General features: G+C 37.5%; 1 protein-coding gene and 1 non-coding gene across 6 annotated transcripts in view; one reads left to right on the forward strand and one right to left on the reverse strand.

Moving 5' to 3' along the window:
* Window positions 1-14,007, forward strand: part of Ect2l (epithelial cell transforming 2 like) — a 94,231-nt gene that overhangs the window by 32,391 nt on the left and 47,833 nt on the right. For all 5 annotated transcript variants that reach the window (XM_048798948.1, XM_048798940.1, XM_048798960.1 and 2 more), the window contains one exon: window positions 12,968-13,130. In XM_048798948.1, the coding sequence (XP_048654905.1) occupies window positions 12,968-13,130 (163 nt within the window). The remainder of the gene's footprint in view (window positions 1-12,967; window positions 13,131-14,007) is intronic.
* Window positions 10,289-10,399, reverse strand: LOC125616036. Its single transcript, XR_007346648.1, has one exon. It is a non-coding gene; the product is annotated as a U6 spliceosomal RNA (small nuclear RNA).

The following is a 14,007-nucleotide window of genomic DNA, read 5'->3' on the forward strand; positions in this document are numbered from 1 at the left end:
TGTAGTTTTGGTTTGCATTTCTTTAATTGTAAATTGCAAATTAATAATAATGAATGTACCTTTTTCAACACCCATTTTTAACAATGATCAAGTCATGGTTCTTACTATTTCATCAAGTTTCCCAAAGTTACAACTGCTAGCTACCAGGAATAATTTTAAAGCAAATTCCAGATATGTTGGTTTATACATTAATATTCCAGCATATAAAAAATAATTGTTCTTAACATTTTTAATCACAATTCTACTATTATATTAACCTTATTAACCTAATAATTCTTTTTTTTTTCCTTTTGTGGTATTGGTGATTGAAGCCAGGGGTGATATATACTGAACTTCATCCCCATACTTTTCATGTTTTAAGGCAGGGTCTGGCTAAGTTACTAAGGCTGCCCTTGAACCAGAGATCCTCCCACCTCCGCCTCCCAAGTTGCTGGAATTATAGCATGTACCACTGGGCCTGGATAATCTGTTAAAATTAATAAAAAGTCCTTAATATACCAACTATCTAGTCAGTGTTTGAATTTCCTCAATGGTGTCAAAAATTCTTGCTTTAAAAATGATTTGTTCAAATCAGAACTCAAGCAGCATACATTGCAATTGATCACTGTGGCTCCTAAATTTCTTTTAATGTATAAGTTTCCTAGAGCTTCCCACAGTCTTCACTTTGCTGACCGTACCCTCCTGGGTTCTATTTCCTCAAATTTGGTAGTTTGGGCCTGATCAGGTTTGACTTTATGATAAGAACACCTGATCAGCGGTGTTAAGTTCCTCCTTCCTTCCACGGCTTGTTTTCCTGGTGTTTCTTGGAGGGCTATCGGCTGCCATTCTTTTATACAGGTCCATTATTCATTAGAAGTTGCAGAATGTTGACTTCCTAGTATGTCATTCATTTTGTGTTCACTAGTTGGAATAGAAGCATCCTGACATTACAGATTTGCTCTCTCTTGAGGTATTGTTTATAAAGCAAAGGCATATGTTGGTATTATTTGCCAGTCTTCTAAACAATAATTTGGTTTTTCGTCATCCTCCATAATTGATCATTGAGTTCTTTGTAGTATTATGAACTTAAGTATTTTTATTATGAATTTAAGTAATTTGATATGACTTAATCCAATTCAGTTCTTTTTATTATTGTGGTTCAAATTGCTCTATCCTTGGCTCTGGAGCCTCTTCAAGAAAACTTGAATACTTTTTGATCCATTTTGGCAAATTATTTTCTTTTCTTTCCAGTGTGACAAGAAATTCCAGGCTCATCTTGTTCTTCTTTGCCCCAGACTTAAGATCAACATTTATTCAAGGAGCCCTGGTATATTTGGGTGGGAAATGATATTTAGAGTGAAGTATGGTTTAAGTGCACACCTAACTATCTAGGTTACACATACTTTCTAAGCATTTTCAAAAGACAGAACTAGAAAATAACTCTTAAAAAGTCCCAATGCATCATGAGTTCAGATCCATATTTACTATTCAAATTCAAGTTGACAGTCTTTACTTAACACTTTTTATATTGCATCTGTATCTACTTTCTCTCACATAGGAAATCTTGGGACACCAATATAATTATCCATTTTTCTTTGTTCCATAACAGTGCATGCCCAACACTCCCAGAATAACAAAACCATCACCATATACACAATACAGTCATTGAAACCTGTTAAAATGTTTTTTTCAGTTCCTTTCATCCTTAAAATATACCACATTAAAAATTGAAATAATTTCTATCTGTGGCTATATGACTAAATTGATACACAATTATATCTGCTTAATTTTGATTTTGAATTTTTAAAAATATTTATTTTTTAGCTATAAATGGACACAATTTTTAGCTATAAATGGACACATTGCACAGAATGTTCTTAATGTTCTTCAGTCATTATATGTGGGCATTCCTCCAGTGTGTTTTAACTTTGCATCCCTTTTCGTTCTACATTCTTTCTAGGCTGTTTAATTCAGACCTATGATTTCTATACCAGTAATCAGATAATTTATTTCTGGGCTGGACATGCTCTTTGAGCTTTTAATCATATTATCCAACTGCTTATCTGATATTAATCAAACCCAGTGCCCCATGTACGCTAGGCAAATGCTCTACCTCTGAGCCATAACCCCAGCTCCTTGCTTTTGAAGTTTTGAGATTGTATTTTTCAAATCCAATTTTGTACATAAAAGACATGGTTCAAGAAGTCAAATCTAGAAAACAAGATATAATCATGAAAATTAGCTTGTACCCCCTCTACTCTCTTTCCTCCCTCTAAATCTTTCTCAAATAGGGGTAAGCAAATTCTGTAAAGGATCATATATTACAGGTTAAGTATCCCTCATCTGAAAATTCAAACCCAGAAATTCTCCAAAATTCAAAGTTTCTGAGCACCAAGATGACACAGCAAGTGGAAAATTGGAATTTTATGTGAAGCCATGAAACTTTGTTTCATGTACAAAATCATTTAAAATATTGTATGAAATAACCTTCAGGATATGTATATAGGATATATCTATGAAATACAAATGCATTTTATGTTTAAAGTAAAGCCCCATACCCTGGACCATTATGTTTATGCAAACATTCTAAAACCTGAAAATCAAAATTTCAAAACACTTCTGTTCCTAAGCATTTCAGATAAAGGATATCAAAACTACAGATATCTTAGCCTTTGTGGGCCAAATCATCTCTGTTGCAACTTACTCAGTTCTACTGATACTGTGAGCCAGCCATAGACAACATGTCAATGAAGAGATGTGGTTGCATTCCAAAGAAATTTTGCAAAAACTAGAGATAGAAAAACATGGAGATAGTCTACAAGTCATAACCCTGCTCAAGAGTCACCTGTGCTGACTGACCCTAGTGATGGTTCCAACTCACTCTTTACCCATCCTAAACTGGTTTGCACTTTGAGTCCATGTGGCTAAACCCAACCCCCACCCCTTTTAAAGTTCTTATTTTTGTCAATCTCTCTGCAGTATGGAGTAGTACCAAGTATCCACTCCTTGAAACATTGTCTTGCTGTAGTTTTCATGATGTAACACTCAACTGGTTTTCTTGCTTCTTGGACCTCTCAATTATCTTTGCACAGAATGTTCTTAATGTTCTTCAGTCATTATATGTGGGCATTCCTCCAGTGTGTTTTAATTTTGCATCCCTTTTCGTTCTACATTCTTTCTAGGCTGTTTAATTCAGACCTATGATTTCTATACCAGTAATTTATTTCTATACCAGATAATTTATTTCTGGGCTGGACATGCTCTTTGAGCTTTTAATCATATTATCCAACTGCTTATCTGATATTAATTTTTTTGGTGTCTTAAAGAGATTTCGAAACCAACATTTTTGGGGATATATAATTATTTCAGGTAAAACCTGACCATTTTCTTTGTTTTAATAACTGATACCACAAAGCACCCAGTTTCAAGAGTCAGAAACCTGAGAGTCACTTATCAAGTTATCTCTAATATCTCTCAAATCCATTCAGGCTACCATTGTTTAGCTATAGACAGAAGCTTCTAACTGATCTCCCTGTTATTCCGGTTACCTTCATCCTGCTGAGGAGTTAGCATTGTCTTCTAACACTGCACTGTGACCTTGTCACAACTGTAAAAGTTGTTTGCCTTAACATGGCACCGCAGACCCTGCAGGGATGGACTCCAGCCCAGCTCTTCAGTGTTCCTTACCTCGTTTCCATAGTCTCTGGGCTTCGGCCATATTTGCCTTTCTCCAGCTTCTCAGTAGTGCCAGGTTGCCTGTGTCCTTGAACCTTCTGTCTGCACAGAAAGTTCTTCTACCTCCACTGCCGGCTTCTCCAAGTTGCCGCTAACCCACTCAGCTCCTGCAGGGAAGCCCTTCTGCACCTCTCTGGCCAGCTGCACCTCTCTGCCCAGCTAGTTTTTTCAATTAAATATGGTCATAGCACTGTGTGTGTGAGTGTGTGTGTGTGTGTGTGTTTTGTCCTAAGATTTACTACAGGTATAATTCATATTTCTTTGTTAAATTTTTAGTTATTAATGCTGTCTTTCTAATCAAATTGTAGACTCCATAAAGACAGAAATTGCATAATGTTCTTTTCATCTTTTTCTGTCTCATCATTATAACTCCAGAATATAAAAAGGAATCCAATCAATATTGGTTTGGTGAATTAAGCAATGAACCAAATCACAGCAAATATGCATATAACATTTAAGCTCTTAAACCATTTTGTATCACATACTCCTTTGAAAAATAGTATTCAAACTACTAATATATATATATTTGCTCCCCAGAAAAACACACATGCCTATGTATGCCAAATCTGCCCGAAAATTTAGAAAGCTTGTATGCTCCATGAAGCTCACATATTGACAACAGTACATGTGATATTCAGTTTTTACTGTAACACATACCTGAGATAATCAGTTTAAAAAGAGGAAAGGTTTATCTTGGCTCACAGTTTTGAAGGTATCATTCCATAGTCAGTTTGCTTGTTGCTTTTGAGTCTGTGGTGAGGCAGCAAGTCCTGGTGGGAGCCCCTGGTGGAGGAAACTGCTGACTTCCTGGTGGCCAGGGAGCAAAGAGACAGAGAAAGGGACTGAGTTCCCACTATCCCCTTTGAAGGAAGTCACTCAGTGATCTAACTTCCATTAGGCTCTACTTCCTAAAGGTTCCCCCACCTCCCGATAGTACCACATTGGAGTTACAAAGCCTTTAACACATGGACCTTTGGAGAACTTCAGATCCATACTATATCAGTGTTTGATACCAAGTTAAATGTTTTAAATTTTCATCATCATTTTTAAGGACGCTATAGTATTCCACAGTCCAGATTCTGCTTAAGATTCTCATTTCCTCTGTTTCAAGTGTTTTATTCCAACTCATCTATTTAATTTTCTCTTTATTTCAAGCATTAGATATACTATATTTGCTTTACTTCTAAAATATCTTTTTTTTTCTNCCCCCCGCCCCGGGGTCTAGGAGCATCTGAGGGAAAGTTCAAGGGCTCAACTCTTTTGTGAATATCTCAATTCCAACTCCCTCTCACTGTTTTAACTTATATTCCTTTTTTATTTCTGTAACTTGCAGATTTATGTTTCATTTTGAAAAGATTATTATTATGCTTTAAAGTGTCCTTGTTATAATCTCTAGAACTTCTGAGTGTTTGAAATTAGTGCATAGATTCTCCTTTTGGCTCAGTCTACTGATTTCCAGAAAGATTTATTAGGTTTTGTAGATATACAGTAACTTAGACATTTAGTATGTTTCCCCCTGGATTTTGCTCTATAAAAACACATAGAGGAACAACTTTTAGCTAAATCCTTAGACATACCCTTAATCATTGTTTCAGGAAAAACTCCCACAAGATGGGTTGTTGGATCCACAGGCACATTTGTATGACGGTTGATACTTGTCACACTGCTGACTCATCTTCCTTTTCCATGCAACTCTGGAGTTACTCAGATCCCAATGGTTCTAGTTGTGGATGCTCCATGGGCCCCGGGTCATCTCCTAGAGGCCTCTTGAGAAGTGCAGTAGGGATTGAAACAGACGTGAACTGCACTCCAGACATGCCACACAGTGATTGTAAGAGGCCACTAGACAAGACTAAGAGGGGCTACCTAGGCAACTAGAAAACTGGGACCTCTGCCAAAGCCATTCACCCTTACAGGCCACCTCTCCACCCTGCTCTCCTGCACATTTTCTTCACATTTCTGGCTGCTCCTTTCCACTTCTTATCAGAAATTTAAGAGCAGAGAATTAAATTCAAGCCTCATATTACTAAGCTCTGTTATTTTTGAAAGTACACATTGTACATTCAGTCCTACACTGAAAAGGCCTGGTCATGAATTATTTAAACGAAACTATCCTTGTTGCAGAAATGAGCAAAGCACATTTTGTTCATTTTCTCCTTACATATTGTTATTTCTCTTCATGGATTTCTTACTTTGCAACATTAACTAAAATGTGATAAGCCGCAATGCCATTACTGCAAACTACCCTGGTTCTGCTGCTCATGCACTGATTTTTTTAAAAAAATGTAACTGAAGCATTTTCTATTTTTTTTTGCTTAAGATTCATTATCCTTGAATGTGTTCTTGCAGCAGTGCAAACTAGCAACAAATAGAAAACATGTATAATTGAGGTTTACTTTATAATAATTCATATTCAGTTCTTCTCTTTTGCCCTCCTGGGATGGAACAGTCGATTCTGTGAGGAGGGAAGGGGGTGGGTGGAAATGATGTGTGTTTGTGTGTGTGTATGTGTGTGTGTGTGTGTGTGTATGCACATACCCGTATGGGTGCACTGGGGATTGAACTCAAGGCCTCATGCGTGCTAGGCAAGCACTCTACTACTTAGCAACACTGCCAGCCCTGGAGATGAGAATTCTAAAGATACTGAGATCCTTCTCGGAAATGTGGCTGGAAGCTTTTGTGTTTTTAATCTTATTTTACTAATCTGTTTTATAATTCCAAAGAAAATGAAAGTAAATGTTGTGTCAAAGCCTTAAAAAAAAAAAAAAAAGATTCTGAAGCCTACCAGACAATGAGTTGGGACAGTTGTGCTTTGGAGATTAACTGTTCCTGGTGATGTCACAATCTTTTTCAGCTTGAGTGTTAATTTCTAAGGAAATTGCAGTTATACATGTGATTTGTGATTAATACTGAGAAGATCACCAAGTGATACTTCTCTTTGTAAATACCATGTACTATTAGCACAGGCACAACTCTACTCTGGCTCTCCTGGTTACACACACACAGACCCACACACTTTCCTCAGACTGACATGCCAACAGGTTTTTTTTAAAAGTCACTCTGTTTTATCTCAAATGTAACTAGGCTACAAGGACAGGGATCAGGAAGGAACAGTGACTTCAAACAATGTCAGAGGAGTAGGCATATACAACATATACCAGCAATATTTGGGAACTGGAGCAGACAGCTTTTTTAAAAAATCATATTTTGCATAATTTATAATGTACAGAAATGTTGCAAGAAGAGTACAAATAACTTCTTCACCCTTTCCACCTGGATTCCTCCATTTAATTAAACTTTAATAGTTTATAGTTGAATAATTAACATCTTACCATTTTTGCCTTATTACCCTGAATCATTTGAGATTACATGGTACTCATTAACCCCTAAGCCTGTCAATATGAGTTTCCTAACAAACAAGGAAAAGTCAAAGTACGGGCAGCTATAATACTGTACGTTGCTAACATCCTACCCATGCCCCTGAGTCCAATGTTCCCTATGGCTCCAACAATGTCCTACATTAGCATCCTTTCCTTTTTGGTCCAGAATCCACTCCAGGGTGACCTATTGTACTCAGTGTCCATGTTCAATGTGGAGCAACTGCTCAGGTTTTCCCTCATTTTTTCTTATTTGACAGTTTTGAGGAGGACAGGCCAGTTGTTAAATGACCCTTGGTTTTCATTCAGCCCTCTCCAGGCTGAGCGTACCCTATCGCTGACCCATGCTCAGCAGGCTTGTGTTTCTTTCTTTCTTTCTTTCTTTTTTTTTTTTTTTCTGTAACTTGCAGATTTACAGCTGTAATCCAATCAGGAGAAATGATTGGCATCTCAGAATGTGGCCAGCCTGGATATCAAAGTTAGGATTAAATGAACCACATAATATGTGTCTTCACTTAGTTCCAGTAGGGAAGAAATTTAGTCTTGTATCAGAGATTGCCATTTAAAAGGGACAAGAAATAGATTTCTTCCAACAGGACCCATCTAAAATAAAATTTGCAAGAAAATCTGAGTGAAATGCCTTTGCTTTGAATTCCAACTCTGTTAAAAATCTTGAGTTCCAGTTTTAAATTGAGAATGTAAAGCCATTTCTATGCTCTCTTTCTCTTGAAAAATCACCCTCAAACGATAAAGAACAAGAAACACAAAATGGATGAAACTAAAAGATGTCTGTAACAAATCAAAAATGTGCAAGCAGAGATTGAATGGAGAAACCGTGAACAACAGAATAACAGAAAGCACATCACACTTAAGACTCACAGAGAGAGAATGAATGAGAAGCCAGTTCACTGTACAAACTCCTGACAGAAATTGGGAATTGGGGGCTAAAATTGGAGAGATTATTTGCAAGTCTGCAGAAGGACCTGGTAGACTCTTAGTCCTCAACTCTATCTGTCCATTAAGATGCCTATCTCTCCTTTCCATTGTAAATTAATCATGTGGGATTAAGCATGCAGGATTCTCTCCATTCTATAATTTTGCACCAAAAAAAAAAAAAAAAAAAATCTAGGACACGAATTTTCCAACACTGGCTTTTTCTTAGCAGATGGTGGGAAAGATTTAACAATTTTTTCCTATCACACATTTACTCAATAAATATTTATTGAGTGCCTGATGTTTACCAAGAATCATCCTCTGCTATGTAAAGGGGTTACAGTGAAATACATGGTTCATCATGATGCATGTATAGAATAGGGTTTATTGGGAAAATCATTAAGAACAGAGAAACAGAAACACACAATCTCTTCAACTTACACGATCCCACGGCTTAGGCAATGTGGAGATGGGCTGCATGATCCAGGGTTGATAGAGTCAAGGGGGAGAGAGAGAGTGTACCCATCATCAGATGCGCGCGCACACACATACACACACACATTTATATCTGCCCTATTAAAACAGGAATCTTGGAACTCAGTAGTTGTTGGAACTTGGAACTCAGATCTCCTGTAAAACGCTCTGCTAAGCTTATGAAAAGGGGCCATTTGGGTCTGTACCTCTCAATGCAACCCCTAGAACCTTCATTTAATGTATTTCTTTGCATTAACTGTTACTCAATTATAGCAGGTTTATGTTTCTGTTCTCAATTGGGCTGTCAATAATATCTCATACAACTGGGTCCAGTGGGGAAAGACATCTCTAACACTGAGAGAGTTATGGAAAGCACCTGGGGTGGGGGTGGGGGGAACAAGGATTAATCTGTATCTAAAATAGGAATGGAGTTTTTGTACCCTCCTCAGTCTCATCTACTTCTGCCTCCTTGCCCATCATGCAAGGCCTATAGCCTCCCCTCCAAGATGACCAGATGACCTTTCCCTAACTTATGAGTCCCCAGAAACTCAGGAGCTACTGTTTTCCAATCATGAGTGACTTCTGAGAAGAGACGAGGGTGACCATAAAAGCACGCACAGCAAAGTCAGTGTCCAGATTTATATCAATTGGAACAATACTAATTGTCTATCTGTTGAGGTCAAACCAAGCATGACAAAAGAAAGAGAATTTACTTTTGCTATATGCAAGTTATAATAACTAAAGACACATGAAGAGATAGGCTTATAGAGGTCTTCATCCAAGTTTGGCACAGTTGATAAATTATACAGGATTTGTGGATAACAATAGGTTTCATACAAATTTTTAAAAAAATCTTGCCAGATAGTCTAATCACTTAGAGTAGTTCTATTATATTTTTAAATATTTATTTTTTAGTTGTACACAATACCTTTATTTTGATAACTTATTTTTATGTGGTGCTGAGGATCGAACCCAGGGCCTCCCACATGCTAGGTGAGCACTCTACCACTGAGCCAAAACCCAGCCCCGAGTAGTTCTACTATTATAATTCTTTTTAAAAAAATATTTTTTTAGTTGTTAATGGACATTTATTTATTTATTTATTTGTGGAGCTGAGAATTGAACCCAGCGCCTCCACATGCTAGGCAAGCACTCTACCACTGAGCTACAACCCCAGCCTAACTACTATTATAACTCTTTTGAGCATAAATCAAGCGAGCTTAAGCAGAACTATTCTTCAACTACTTTTTTTTTTTTAGGTTTTCAAAAATTCATTCTTGGGGCTGGGGTTGTGGCTCAGTGGTTAAAGTGCTCACCGCCCATGTGCGAGGCCCTGGGTTCGATCCTCAGCACCACATAAAAATAAATAAATAAAATAAAGGTATTGTGTCCAACTACAACTAAAAAATAAATATTAAAAAAATTATTCTTTGAAGTTATATATGACCCTAGAGTGTATTCTGTTAAATTATACATACATGGAGTATAACTTCCCATTCTTGTGGTTGTACTTGATGTAGAGTTACCATGATCCTGTATTCTTATATGAACATAGGAAAGTTATGTCTAATTCAGTCTACTGTCTTTTCTATTCCCATCCTCCCTCTTTTCCCTTCATTCCCATTTGTCTAATCCAATGAACTTCTATTCTTCCCTCCCCACCCCTGTTATTGTGTGTTAGCATCCATATAACAGAGAATATTAGAACTTTGATTCTGGGGGATTGGCTTATTTCATTTAGCATGATAGTCTCCAGCTCCATCCATTTACCAGTAAACATCATAACTTTGAAAAATATGGAACACTTCATGAATTTGCATGCCATCTTTCAGTAGGGGCCATGCTAATCTCCATATACTAAATTGTTCCAATTTTAGTATATGTGCTGCCAAAGTGAGCACTCTTCAACTATTTTTAAAGTGAGGCATTTTCTTTAAGATGTGGCTACTTTGTATGGTCCAACATGGCTCAACAGTTAGTTCACCAACTGTTCTGTTTGGGTAAAACTTGGTCTCAGACAGTGTGTTGGGACTAGTGGTACCACTAGAGTTCAGACTGCTAAGCATCAAGTACTATGAGTGGTGATCAACATTTCACCATTATGCTGGATTATGGACCTTTGGATGGTGGACTATTTCATTAGTGAGCTCTGCTGTTTCCAGGGTTTGAGACTTGTAGGTGAGGATTCACTTTAAGCCAGTTGTCTGGGTAAAGTAGTGGTTTTGACTATCTCTAGATCTGCAGGGTATTTAGCCACTTGTTTACAACAGTAACTAATGTCTTATTTTTTCTTAATTAGAGATGCCATTTTCCTCTCACATGAAGCTTACTCAGGCTTAAGCCACACTATGGGAATTTAAGTCAGAGATGAGGCTTGTTCAGTCCCAGGTTCTCTTCCCATGAGTTAATCTGTGTTCATTAGTGTCCAGTAACACTGGTCAGCATAGTCACTTAGCAGTGGGAGAAGGTTCCATAGTCCCAAAGTCCTGAGGTAAAGAGTTCTGGTGGGTTCTTTAGCAAGTTTCTAAGTAGCTTTGAGACCAGTCAGAGATGTCTGTAATTTCACTGAATTTGGAGGAGACAAGGGTTCCAGAAAAAGCCCCTAATTTACTGCTGCCTGGGTTGCTTCCAAGCCTTCTTGCTCTAGCAATTGTTATTCAAACATGACCCCTATTGGGTGTCTTGGGACTGTAGAACTTGTTGGTCACCAGTATGGACAATTAGGAATTAAGAATTTGTATATATATATGTTTTATGTAGTTGGAGGCAATAGGTCTGTGCAGCTGTGCTTCTTTCATGGGCTACGGAATGCCTCTTTTGTCAAGACATGTACAGCCCTCAAGAAGGCCATTGATGGGGCTTTGGATTTTGTACCCATTTAGGACTCATTTGTGCTTAGGTGGAAGACAATGCAATGCAATGCACAGACCTGATATATATCATTCTGAAAAGATGTCACATGAAAGAATTATTGTTGAATGTTTTAAGTACCATGATAGTATTGTAGCATTTGCACTCATTTCTAAATAACTTGTGGTCAAAGAAGAAATCACAAGGGAAATTAGAAAATATTTCAAACTGAATGATGGTGAAAACTCAACATATCTAAAGGTGTGTGGTGCAGATAAAGCACAGCTTAGAGGGAAATTTATCATTTTGGATGACTATATCAAAAAAGAATAAAGAGATTTAAAATTACCGACCTGAATTTCAGACAGCAGAAAGTAGAAAAAGAGCAAATTATGCTCAAAATAAACAGAAGGAAAGAAATGAAAAAGAGTGAAAGTCAATAAAATAGACAATGGACAGATAACAAGGAAAATTAATGAAAACAAAAGCTATTTTTTAGAAAAGTAATATAATTTATAAACTTTTAGCAAGAGCTTGTTTTGAAAAGAGAACATAAATAATCAATATCAGGAATGAAAAAGGAGATGCTAAAAATAAGAAGTTGTCAACAACTTAGTTTGCAGTTTCCTTATCTGTCTCTCATAGTTGTTTTGTAGATTCTGTGTACGTGGCATATGAATTGAGACAGTTCTACTTCTGTTTCTCGCTTACCTTATTGAATGGGCTGGGACCTCCAGTAAATGGGAACTGAAGTAGGCAGAGTGGACATTCTTGCTTTGCTCCTCCTATTGTGGCAGGTGTGAAGCAGCTATAGGTTTTGATTCTAATTGTGTTGGGAAGTCATTTTAGGGTTTTACTTGCATGAGTGACATTACCCAATATACCTTTTTAAAGAATCTCTTGGGCTGCTGTGTGGAGGAGAATGGGCTCTAGGAAGACCAGAGTGGACGTTGGGAGAACAATCTAGAAGCTGTTGCCACAGTGCAGGAGAGAGGTGCAGGTGCCTTGGACCAGAGTGACAGCAGTAATGATGGAGAGAGGCAGTTGGACTGGGGGCTTTATTTTGGACGTAGAGCTAATAGTACTTTCTGGATCATTGAATTAGGGGTAAGGGGAAAGGGGGGAAATCAGGTTTATGGTTTAAATAAGTGAGTTTATTTCAGACTTTTTTGTTCCTGTGAATTTCAGATATTTTTGTCCTCCCTCTTTCTCTTTAAAATGGATAATTGAAAGTGGATACGGTATTTTGGAAATTCTAACCTTATGCTATTTATTTGTTTATTTACTGTGGTGCTGGGAATCAAACCTAGGGCCTTGAACATGCTAGGCAAGCACTCTACCACTGAAGTACACAGCTATCCTCTGACAAAAACCTTAATCTTTTTAAAAAAAATTACAGATGGACACAATATCTTTATTTTGTTTGTTTATTTTTATGTGGTGTTAAGGATTGAACCTAGTACCTCACAAGTGCGAGGCAAGTATTCTGCCACTGAGCCACAACCCCAGCCCCAAAACCTTAATTTTTATAGGCAGAACCTGGGAGAAAGATTATATAGATTTTTAGTCAATTTTAGATATCAAGGTTCTGAACTAAATTTCTGCATCTTTCTTTTTAGGTGTGTCCAAGACTGGTTTTCAGAAAGGACGCAAGTGGCCAGGGTGGACTTCTCGACTGTGTTACCACGCTTCATTTCTCTATATATCTTCTCTTTTCTGAACCCAAAAGACCTGTGTGCAGCAGCCCAAGTCAGCTGGCCCTGGAAGTTTTTAACTGAACAGGTTTAGTTTGTGTCACTTCCTAGTAACAGAACTCAAAGGCAGCTGTGATCTGTGATGAGACAATTTGCTAGCTGTCTTCCCCGAAGATAAGAGCAGAGGGTGCCTGTAACACAACTGAGTCACCCTGAATGAAAATAATAAGGACAAGCAAAATCCAGCAATTGTTTTTTTGGTGTTTTTTGTTTTTTTTTTTTGGTACTAGGTATTGAACTCAGGGGCACTCAACCACTGAGCCACATCCCCAGCCCTATTTTGTATTTTATTTAGAGACTGGATCTGAATGAGGGGCTTAGTTCCTTGCCCTTGCTGAGGCTGACTTTGAACCCACAATCCTTGTGTCTCAGCCTCCTGAGACACTGGGATACAGGCATGTGCCACTGCACAGCAACTGGTTTTGCAACTAAGGCTATATACATGATTCCAGTACTTCACATAATTTTAAATAATCTTGAAATATTCAATATATAGAAAACACCTTACCTTGTTAGAGGAGTTCATTATACTCCATGAAAAACAATTTAAGCTTTGGTTTTTTATCTGATATTATTTTATCCATAACTCAGTTCTAGAAAATTGCCACACAACCATGTCTTCGGCAGATCCCTCTTCAGCTGATATCTGTTGAAGAATATTAATCTAGATCCTCTAACAGCAGTTAAAGGCAGTTCACAGCAGCTGCTTAAAATCAACATCTTCTGCCATAAATTTTGTCTCTTCCTTTTCTGTGAAAAGATTTAATGCAATGTAATGGCAGACATACTTAAGATCCAAGTCAATAATTTCCTCTCTTTAGATTATGCAAAATGTCCAGGGTGGGCTTGTGTCAAGACTCTGGTCTCTGAGACTAACTGGCTCTTTTTTTTTTTTTTTTTAAAAG

Source organism: Marmota marmota, unplaced genomic scaffold (assembly GCF_001458135.2).
Source record: "Marmota marmota marmota unplaced genomic scaffold, marMar, whole genome shotgun sequence".
In the NCBI taxonomy this organism is placed as follows: domain Eukaryota; kingdom Metazoa; phylum Chordata; class Mammalia; order Rodentia; family Sciuridae; genus Marmota; species Marmota marmota.